Source organism: Chiloscyllium punctatum, chromosome 15 (genome assembly GCF_047496795.1).
Source record: "Chiloscyllium punctatum isolate Juve2018m chromosome 15, sChiPun1.3, whole genome shotgun sequence".
NCBI lineage: Eukaryota > Metazoa > Chordata > Chondrichthyes > Orectolobiformes > Hemiscylliidae > Chiloscyllium > Chiloscyllium punctatum.
In genome coordinates, this window is record NC_092753.1 from 72,471,163 (window position 1) to 72,482,202 (window position 11,040).

Sequence of the window (11,040 nt, forward strand, 5' to 3'; positions counted from 1 at the left end):
GTCACAATCTGTTTTACTCCTGCCATTAAACGCCTCTGTTTCTCATCCAAGTCTTGACCACATTTTCTGTCATGCCATAGACACAATTTTTGAATTGAATGGCTATAACAAGTTCCTCCTGGAATTTTTGTCCTTAAATTTCTCCGCAAATTTCAGTGGGTTATGATCAGTATGTGTGTTTGTCTTGGATACATTACTGGAAACATAAATATTGAAATGTTGTAACACCAACGCAAAGCTCAAAGTCTCCTTCTCAACTGCCGAATATTTTTGCTGATGAATGTTCGCTTTCCTGCAAAAATACCCACTAGATCTTTTTATCTTTTTGTTGTCTTCCTGTAAGAGCACAACACTGACACCCACATCATTTGCATCGATAGTCACCTTGAATGGCTTTGCATAATTAGGTGTGGATAGTACTGGGGCAGTGGTTAACACAGCTTTCAGGCTGTCAAGTGCATTGACAGTCCACTGTCCTCTGAAACTTCTTGCCTTTCTTTAGCAATTCAGTGAATGGAGCAGCCAAACTGCTAAAATTTGGTATGAGTTTCGGATAAAATCCATTCAATCCCAGGAATGGTAGTACTGCTGTTTTTGTCAATGGTATGGGAACTCCCCAAATACCTTTTGTTTTGCATCCCGTGGGGCCATTTGTCCATGTCCAGTAAATGGTCTAGGAAGGTTACTCAGGCTTTGGCAAGTTCACTTTTAGCCAGGTTTATCACCAAGCCTACCTCCCAAAGTCCATTGCACAATTCTAATAAGTGTTACACATACTCTTTCCATGTGTAACTAAACATGTTTTATTCCTAAACTAAAAAGCACCAAGTCATCTATACATAAGACACAGTTGAATAATCCAGCAATGATTAGATTACTTACAGTATGGAAACAGGCCCTTCAGCCCAACAAGTCCACACCGCCCCACCGAAGCGCAACCCACCCATACATGTACCCCTTACCCACTGCGGGCAATTTAGCATGGCCAATTCACCTAATCTGCACATCTTTGGACTGTGGGAGGAAACCGGAGCACCCGGAGGAAACCCACGCAGACACAGGGAGAATGTGCAAATTCCACACAGTCAGTCGCCCGAGGCGGGAATTGAACCCGGGTCTCTGGCGCTGTGAGGCAGCAGTGCTAACCACTGTGCCACCGTGCCGCCCAATGACCTATTGGTTAATCTCTGAAATGTGGCTGGTGCATTTTTCATACCAAATTGCATCACTTTAAATTAATACAGTCCATTCGGCATTACAAAAACATAAATTATCTTCACTCTTTTGGACAAAGGAACCTGCCAGTACCCTCTGAGCCAGTCCAACTTAGAAATATAAGTTGCTTGTCCCACCTTTTCAACACAGTCTTCCAAATGTGGAAATGAATGCATATAAGTCTTTGTAACTGCATTGACTTTGTGGTAGTCCACATATAACCATTGGGTATTATCTGGTTTTGGCACCCATTACTATCACTGTCGCTGTACCTCACTTTGATTATGTTGCCTTGGAATATGCATTCAATATCCTTCTGAACCTGTGCCAATTTTATAGGATTATGCCTATAAGGATGCTGCTTATTCAGAACTGCATCTCCTATATCGACATCATGTACAATTAGGTTAGTACATCCCAGCTTATTTTACATATCTCCCCATGCGATAGCAATAACTCTTTCAAGTCATTTTGATTTTTGCAACTTCTTCATTGTCCAATTTAATTTGAGGATTGTCCAATTCAGAATCCTCTGAACTTGGTTCTTTCCTCTGTGTTGTAACCAATAACACAGTCTCCTTTGGCTTTCCTTCCCTGTCAAAATACCTTTTGAGCATATTCACATGACACACCCTGTGAGAATTTTTTCTGTCTGGAGTCCTTAGCAAGTAGTTCATCTCACTCAATCTCCTTTCAACATGATAAGATCCACTAAACCTTGCTTTAAAGGTTCATCTATCCCTGGAAGTAACACCAACATTTTATCCCTGACAACAAAATTGCAAGTTTTTGATTTCTTGTCTGCTTCCTGTTTCATGTCCGCTGTGATACTTTTAAATGCGGTCTAGTCAACTCCCCAGCTCTATTCAGTTGTTCTCTAAAATCTGACACGTAGTCCAAATATGTGGTCTCCGGATTCTGACTTTCCAATTTCTCCTTAATCAATTTTACCAGTCCTCTCACTTCATGCTGAAAACCTAATTGAAATGGACTGAATTTGGTCACTTCATTTGGTGCATTTCTGATGACACAAAGTACAAACAGAATTCCTTTATCCCAATCATCTGGGTAGACTTGACTATAAGCCCTCAACTCGGTCTTTAATGTCTGATGCCACCTTTCTAGCGCTCCTTGCAATTCTGGATGGTATGCAGTAGATTTGAATTGTTTTATTCCTAAACTGTCCATAACTACTTTGAATAATTTCGATGTGAGTTTTGACCCTTAATCTGCTTCTGTCTCTGTGGGAGTCCATATCTAGTGAAAATTTTGAGCAACTCCTCTACAATTCTTTTAGCTGTGGTATTGCATAATGGTATGGCTTCTGGAAATCTAGTACATGTACCCCATTATTGTTAACAAATTCCCACTTTGTTTTAGGTAGGGGTCCTACACGATCAATTAAAACTCTTGTGAAAGGTTCCTCAAATGCAGGAATGGGTATTAAAGCTGTGGATTTTATTACGGCCTGTGGTTTTTCAATTACTTGACGTGTGACATATTTGGCAAAACTCAACTGCATTCTTGTGTGGTCCAGGCCATTAGAAATGTATTTGTATTTTAGCTTGTGTTCTTATTACCCCTAAATGACCCCCAATAGTAGTTCATGTGTTACCTGCAACACCACCTTTCTATACCCCACTGACAATATGACTTGATGAACACTGCCATTTCTAATCTGCCTAAATATGTGATGTCATCATTTCCTCACTAAGACATCATTTTTAAGATAGTAGCACACCGGGATACATCTAGATTCCTCTTCTGTGTATGCTTTTTGATACAATTAGTTAAGTTTCTCATCTTTCTGCTGTAATTCAGTTAATTTGTCTGAACTAAAGATGTCTGCTTTGTCATCTATTTGCTCCTGTTTTTGTCAACTATTTGATCAAACAGGGTCTCTGCTAATTCCACTTCAACTTTCTTATGTGTTCTCTTTCACCTTTTCTGTTTCAGCTGGTGACTTTGTCACCTCATGATCACACCAGTCTGGAAAAATCCCAGGATGTGACCTGCGATAGTTAGGTTGCTTGAGTTTCCACTGGTTTTTCAACCACAGTAGACAGCGCTACTACCTGTCAGGCAGCTATAATCATTAGCAAGGACAGATTTTATTTCAGGAACTGAGAGTTTGTCCAGTACTCCTACCATGACTTCTCCACTCTTCACTGGACACCTCACTCTACATAATTAAGCACATCTTGTCTCACTGTGAATTCCTGTTACTAGCACCTGTTTTGGCAATAATCTTTCAGAGGTACATATCTCCTCCTCTTTCAACATCCTTTCAACAGATTGAGAGGATCCTGTATCTCTTAATATTGTAACCTCTTTACCTGCTGCTCCTGGCCTATACAAGTAAACTTTATCTTCGCAAGTTTATGATTTAAGAAAATCTGGCGCTTCCTCCTTAATCAACCTCTGACCTGGTTGTACATTCTGGTGCAGCTTTTTAGCCTCCACTGTGCTTTCCATTACAAATCCATCAAAATTCATTGGCGTATCTGGTTTTCCTACATTTGGCTTCCCAGTGCTTTTCTTAACTCACCAACGCTGATTTCATATGGCCTACTTTATTGCAGTGGAAACACCAGAGATTTTTAACTTCTCTTTCCCTTTCAAAGGTTTAACCCTGTGGTAAGTTATCTTTATGATCGTCAAAGCGACTGACCTTTTCCTTTCCCCGTGAGGATTTCTCTTTTCCCTCATTTTTATCCTTCATGGATTGGAATTGATTTTGGAAGTTAAACTTTGATTTATGGACCAACTCATAATCATCAGCCATCTCAGCTGCTAATCTTGCTGTTTTAACACTTTGCTCTTCCATGTGAGTTCTCACTACCTCAGGAAGTGAATTTTTGAACTCCCATCTAAGTCACAACTTCTCAAGTTCAAATTCTCTCTTTCATCCAATCCTTTCTCTCTTCTCTCTTTTCTCGCTCTCTTTTCCTTTTTGTTCTGCTAAAGCGATTCATTCTTTTTCTGTTTTCTCTGCTTTTAATTGTAATTCAAATAGTTTTTTTTGCCCTTTCTTTGTCTTTTGCCTCTAACTCAAGCTGCTTCATTTTCAATTGAATTTTAGCCATCTCTAAAGATTCTAATGTGTTCCAGCAAATTTAAATGCTGAGCTGTTGCTGTAATTATCTGTCCTTTCCTCATGAAAGGAGGCAGCCCCAAATCCAGATTGTCCGCTAATTCCAGCAGTTTGGCCGCCTTCACCTTTTGTAAACCCCCCAAAATCACTACTTCCACCCCCAGGAAACTCTTAGTGACTGAAAGAAGCATTGCTATCCCAAGCACCGTTTAAACCAACCCAAATTAACACCCAGAACAAAAGACACTAACACCTGCCACTCGCTGTCTTCAAGTCCAGCAGTCCTCATTCCAAATTGAAACTACAGAACAGACGAGCCCCTGGTCTGTTATGGACCAGGCCAAACCCCTCAAAACATTTCAAGAAAGTAGCCTGAGCTCTAACTTTTCTAGTTGTTTTATGCAGGTGTACAGGGGATGTTCCAGGAGTGATGCAGCTAGTCGAAACACTTAGTTTCAAACAAAACAGAATTTATTTTCAAGATTACTGAATGAAACACAAGCTAAAGAGAACAGACTAAAGAATAACAACCTATCCGAAAACCCAACAGACTATCTCAATTTAATGATGCTGTTCCAAATTCCTGCAACAATCCCCATAAACACCCCTTGGTAAAAATGTAAAATCAAACACAGGAGTTATAGGAGAGAGAGAGAGAGAGATGGCAGAGAGTGTCAGCATGGGGCACCTTCTCCCATGGAACTGTTTCTTTAACCAGCAGCCTGAAAAGACTGAGTGCTTCCTAAAACCAAACCAAACCAGAGAAAGGCTGAGCTGGGAGAACTGGCCACTCCCTTTTTATTGTACAGGTGTTAGTTTAAAAACTTAAAAGCTTCTTCAAGTAGATAACTCCAGACATTTCGGTATCTCTGCATTTACCACCACTCTGAGAAAAAAAACCAAGGACAATTTGACCTTGTTAAAGGAGCAGCATCATCACATAATTGATTGAACGTTTTTGTTTTTGCACCTTGAAGAAATGTACAGTTGATGTAAACCATGTAATAGTTCTTTAAAGACTATCCATTACCTATTTACAGTCAGCAGTTTTAATATACTTTTCTAATTTAAGACAACTCTGACAACTTAAGCCTCATATTTTTGTAATTTCTTTTATTCGAACTTAACAGTCTTGCTTCAAATTGAATTACCTCTCTTTTAAATATAATGTAAAATTCTATCATATTGTGGTCTCTCATCCCTAATAGTTCTTTTGCAAGAAGATTATCAATTAGCCATTTTTCATTACATAATGCTAAATCCAAAATAGTCTCTAGTTGGCTTTTCAATACTCTGTTGTAGAAAACCATTTCAAAGGTACTCCAGAAACCTTGACTCCCACAGCTTTAATGCTTAATTCCTTTACCCAATCTACATGTAGGTTGAAGTCACCCATGATTATGGTATTGCACATGTTGCAAACATCTGTCCTGATTTATGTCATGCCCTGCAGTACTAATACGGTTTATTGGTCTACAAATAAGTCTAACCAAAATCTGTTGTTTCTTGCTGTTTCTTGGTTCCACCATAATAGATTCCACATTTTGTTCTTCCATACGAGATCTTTCCTGATCAACATATTAATCCAACAGCATATTATCAGTGCAACTCCACCTTGTCTGTCTTTTCTGAATATTGAATATCTTTGAATGTTCAGCTCCCAATTCTGGACACAATGCAGCCATGTGGGTACAATTACAAAGTTTAAAAGACATTTAGATAAGTACGTGAATGGGAAAGGTTTGGTGGGATATGGGCCAGGAGCAAGCAGCTGAGACTAGTTTCATTTGGAATTATGTTCAGCATAGACTGGTTGGACTGAAGGATCTGTTTCCATACTGTATCAGTCTATGCGTATGACTCTGTGTTTCCAGAATGGCAATCATAACAATTTACATCTATCTGTGCCTTTAGATCAGCTATCTTGTTGTGCATGCTGCATCTATTCTGGTATCATATAATCCTTACAGTATGGAAACAGGCCATTGGGTCCAACAAGTCCACATCAACCCTCTGAAGAGTATCTGACCCATACCCATTCCTCTACCCTCTTGCTCTACATTTCCCCTGACTAATGCACCCCCTTAGTCAGGAATGCCATTGACAATTTCTCATGGTCAGTTCACCTAACCTGCACACTTTTGGAGGAAACTAGAGCATCTGGAGGAAGCCCACGCAGACACTGGGTGAATGTGCAAACTCCACACAGACAGTTGCCTGAGGCTGGAGTTGAAATGAGAAGCAGCAGTGCTAATCACTGAGCTACCGTCCGCCAGACAGAGTGCTCTTAGTTTTGTCTTTTTCACAACATTCCATGTTCAAGACATATTTGATGCTTGGCTTTGTTTAACCCATCGTTTAGTCTCCCTTGCAGCTTTTCTATTTTCAGTTATCAGTTTTTTTTGCCAACTTGGGTTACTGTTCACAAGCTAGTTTAAAACAGAACTAGCAAATCTCCCTGTGAGGATATCAGTGCCATTCCTGGTAATATGTAATGTGTCCAGCTTGTACAGGGGAAACCTGCCCAGAATTGGTCCCAAAGCCTCCAGATCTCTGTTGCCTCCCTTCTCCACCAGTTTTCCAACCATATGTTCAATCAACTGATCCTTCTACTCCTGTACTGACTAATATGCGGCTCTGGGAGTAATCTCGAAGTTACTTGAGGTCCTGCTTTTTGATTTCCTTCCTTTCTCTCTCAATACTGCTATCAGGACCTCACCCCTCTTCCTAACTGTATCATTGGTAGCAATGTGGACCATGAGTTCTGGCTGATCTCTTCCCGTCGAAGGTCATTCTGCCGCTCCATGGCATCTTTGACCCTGGAGGCAACACACCATCCTAAATTCACGTTTCATGCTGTAGAAACTCCTATCTGATCCCTTGGCTATGAAAGCCCCAATCACTCTTGTTGATCTGTACATCTGAGACACTGTTAATGCCATGGCCCTTTCTCAGGTTTTATTCCATTGAACAGCCATTGCTTTCACTATTTTCCAAAATGGAATACTGATTGGCAAGCACAATAGACTCAAGGGACTACTGCATTAACTGCCAGGTTTCCTTTTACCATTTTGAAGTCACTTATTTCTTCTTTACCTGTATGCTTCTAATCTGTGATGTGTCTCCTCCCTATGTTTCTATCCATGTAGTCTCTACTCTTTGGATTCACAATGCTCCAACTGCTGTTCAAGTTCAAAAATTCGGAACTCAAGCTTGTATAGCCAGTGATATTTCCTGCAGGTGTATTTGTCTGAAAAATATGATTATGTTCATGACTTCACACATCCCACAGCATGTACACGCCACTTGTACCTGATTTGCTGTTCTGTAACTCTGAAAATGTTCTGTTTCTCTTAGAATAAATATAAACTTCATGTAAAACACGATCAGTAATTTAACTTCACTTATATTACTTATTTTTCTTTGGTTTTACTTTATTATTTTATTTTACTTGACTTGATTTATTTTTCTTTACCATTTGTTAATGTTTGTGCTTTACATCCAAATAGCTGCTCCTCCTTTATAAATGATTTTTTAAATTTTAAGCCATTAGACTCCTTCTTAACAGTAGCTTCTCAACACCATGAAAACTTGCAGGTTTCCTAAAGTATCACTCTTAGATAATTTTTACCCCCACAACACAATGTAACTTGGCCTTGCATTCAGAAAGAAGCCACTCTTTACTCTGTGTGGTCTTTCGGTCTTGCCTCTCCTCCCTTGGTGCTGTGTTCAGAATGAAGCAATTTCCCCACTCTCTGCACTCCTGCTGTCTCCTCTCCTGGCTCTGTGTTCAGAATCTTTACTTTTATTTCTAAAAACTCCAGTTTGACCCAAACTTCTCCCCATTGCTCCTCCGTTAATAAGGTCCCTTACCTCACCAAAGGAATTAATAGTTGGAATTTGATTGTATCTTTGTGTATGTAATAAGTCTGGATCATATAAAGACATTACCAAGACATCAATGTTGTGAACCTTTGTAGGAGAAGACTTTATATTTGGTTTGGTCTGGTAGTGAAGCATTTGGGTGAACACAGCTCCATCAATAATGTCCTGAGTCAATAAAACTCCTCTTAAAAACAATATTCTGTTGTTTACTAAGGAAAATGTTACCACTCAGAGTGAAAAGTTTAAAATGCAATGTTGGCTGCAACATCATTCTAAGTTCAGGTGTAATATTTTGGTTAAATCACAAATCACAGTGCTAAAGATTAGAGTATTAACAATCATGTTTATTTTGTTGGTTGTATGTTTCTGTCTTTCCCCAGCTAAAGAGTTGCACAGTCTTATGCATCCATTCCTCCTGAGAAGAATTAAAGCTGATGTTGCTGCAGAGTTACCTAAGAGGATGGACATTATTCTGTATCATGGGATGTCTGTACTGCAGAAAAAGTATTATAAAGCCATTCTAATGAAGGACTTGGGTAAGTGCTAAGTACCTAATTGTAAATCAGTGAGTTTTTAAAAAATCGCTTATGAAGTCCTATTCGCCCATTGACTATCAATAGCTAACTGCCTGTCATTTAAATGTGTATCAAATACTTGATAGAAATTTTAAGTCTTTGTAACCTAGGTCTTCCAAATATTGCAGAATCCTATATATTGTGCTTTCTTAACTTCAGCGCTACAGAAACAATCGGTGCATTACCTTTTTGAACCATTGTGTTCAATTTGTGTCAGTACCTCACAGAGCCCTAACATATCTCCTTAAGTAGCATTGTGTCAAAGTTTTTGTCACTGCTCATGTGATGCACAATGGGATGTTTTACTGCATTAAAGGTACTATATAAATGCAAATTCTTAATGCTGTCTGAACTAATGCTGTGTTATCCTAATAACGTTGTCACAAACCACTATGGATAGATTAATATTACAGATAGGAATGATGCTCTAGAATAGACAGTTCATTGAATGTAAAGATAACAGTGAAATATCATTACTCATGAAGTTTTCACTTGCATGTCAGCCCAGTTTATTGCATTTACCATTCCTGATTGTGATCTTCTCGTTTTGGAAAACCTTAAAGGTCATTTGGCGATGTAAAAGGTACTGTATAAATGCAAGTTGCTGTTGTATTGCTAAATTACCATCTTTCGTTATATTTTCCACTCCAGCCATCAGCCTGGAACCCACAACTTTTTAACTCAAGCTTTAAGTAAACCTAGCTGAGGTTTAAATTGGAGCATTTAAATAAATAGTAATGTATAATGTGAATCTGAGATTGAATGTCTTAAGTAAAAGCAAAAATATTCCAGATGCTGGAATTCAGAAATAAATATACAAAATACTGGAGAGAGAAATAGAGTTCATGTTTTGAGTCCAGTCTGACACCTCTTCCAAAATTCTACCTGCAATTTTTAATCTCTCTGACATATTGAATGCATCTTTTTATTTAGAACATAATTTTTAAAACTTCAGTTATGGTTTGGGTGATTGTGTATACCACTGTGCTAAGTGTGGGGGTTGTATGTTAACTTGCTTCATGTTTAACGGTACTTTCCAAAAGTTATGTTCCTTGGGAAAGGGAGCTCCACAGAGGCATAATACTGCCATATGCTGAAACAAAACTTGAAAATGCTGGAGAAACCCAGCAAGTCTGGCAGCATCTGTAAGTAGAGAAACAGTGAATGTTTCAGTCCATTCTGACCATTTTTCAGAACTGTAGGGTGGTAGAAATGTGGATGGGTTTTATAAGATTGAAAGGAAAGAAGGAAGAAAAGGGAAGACCAAGGATAGGGTAGAAGTCTGGAAAGGTTAAACGTCAAAGGTCATGGATCAAAAGGCAAAGGGAGTGGCAATGACTGCAGTGAAAAAAGCAAAGCATTTGTCCAGAAAGAGTGTAAATGACAGAATGATCAGTCTAAAAGCAAAAACATGAAAAAGAAGATTCACATGGCAAAAGAATCAGAATCAAAACAGGGGACAGATTTTGTATCTGAAGTTGTTGAACTCAGTGTTGAGACCAGAAGGCTGTAAAACGTTTAATTGGAAGATGACGGATTGATCCCCAAGCTTGTTTTGAACATCACTGGAACCCTGCAGCAGGCTGTGGACAGACATAGTGTTGAATTAAAATGGCAAGCAGTCCAAAGCTGTATAGAGACCGGAGTACAAAAATCTAGACTGATGATTCAAGACTGAGGGAGTGCTACACGTTATGAGTGGCATCTTTCAAAGAAAACAAAACCCTGTGTGCCCTCTCAAGTGGATGTTAAAGATTCCGTGGCATTATTCTGAAGAAAGGTGGGGGAGTTATCCTGGGCATACTGGTTAATTTTTATATCTCAATATTGCGAAATTATAGATGACCCTGTGATTAACACATTGCTGTTTAAGGAGCTTGCTGTGAACAAATTAGCGGCTACGTTTCCTCAGCATCAATAATCATTTCATAATGAGAATACTGTGAAACTTCGTATAAATACATGTTGTTTCGTAATGTTTATCAGAATGTAGTTCCTCATTAATTGAGTTTGTTATATTTATAAGTTAGTGGTGATGGTGATTATAGAAAATGGCAATAGCTGGATAAAACCCAGGTTTGTTTGTTGACATTGCTGGAAGAGTTGGGGTGGGGGAATGAAGAGGGGAAGGGTGTGATTGCTGAGAAAATTAACACAAAATTAGTTAAAGACAAATTAAAATTAGGTTTCTTGATATTTCAAACAATAAAAGTTTATATTTATAAAGCACCTTTAACATAATGCAGCCTTTGCAACTTGTGTCACAGGACA

General features: G+C 38.8%; 1 protein-coding gene across 3 annotated transcripts in view; it reads left to right on the top strand.

Annotated features, from left to right (window-relative positions):
- chd1l (chromodomain helicase DNA binding protein 1-like) overlaps positions 1–11,040 on the top strand; it is a 91,420-nt gene that overhangs the window by 13,573 nt on the left and 66,807 nt on the right. For all 3 annotated transcript variants that reach the window (XM_072585454.1, XM_072585456.1, XM_072585455.1), the window contains exon 8: positions 8,575–8,730. In XM_072585454.1, the coding sequence (XP_072441555.1) occupies positions 8,575–8,730 (156 nt within the window). The remainder of the gene's footprint in view (positions 1–8,574; positions 8,731–11,040) is intronic.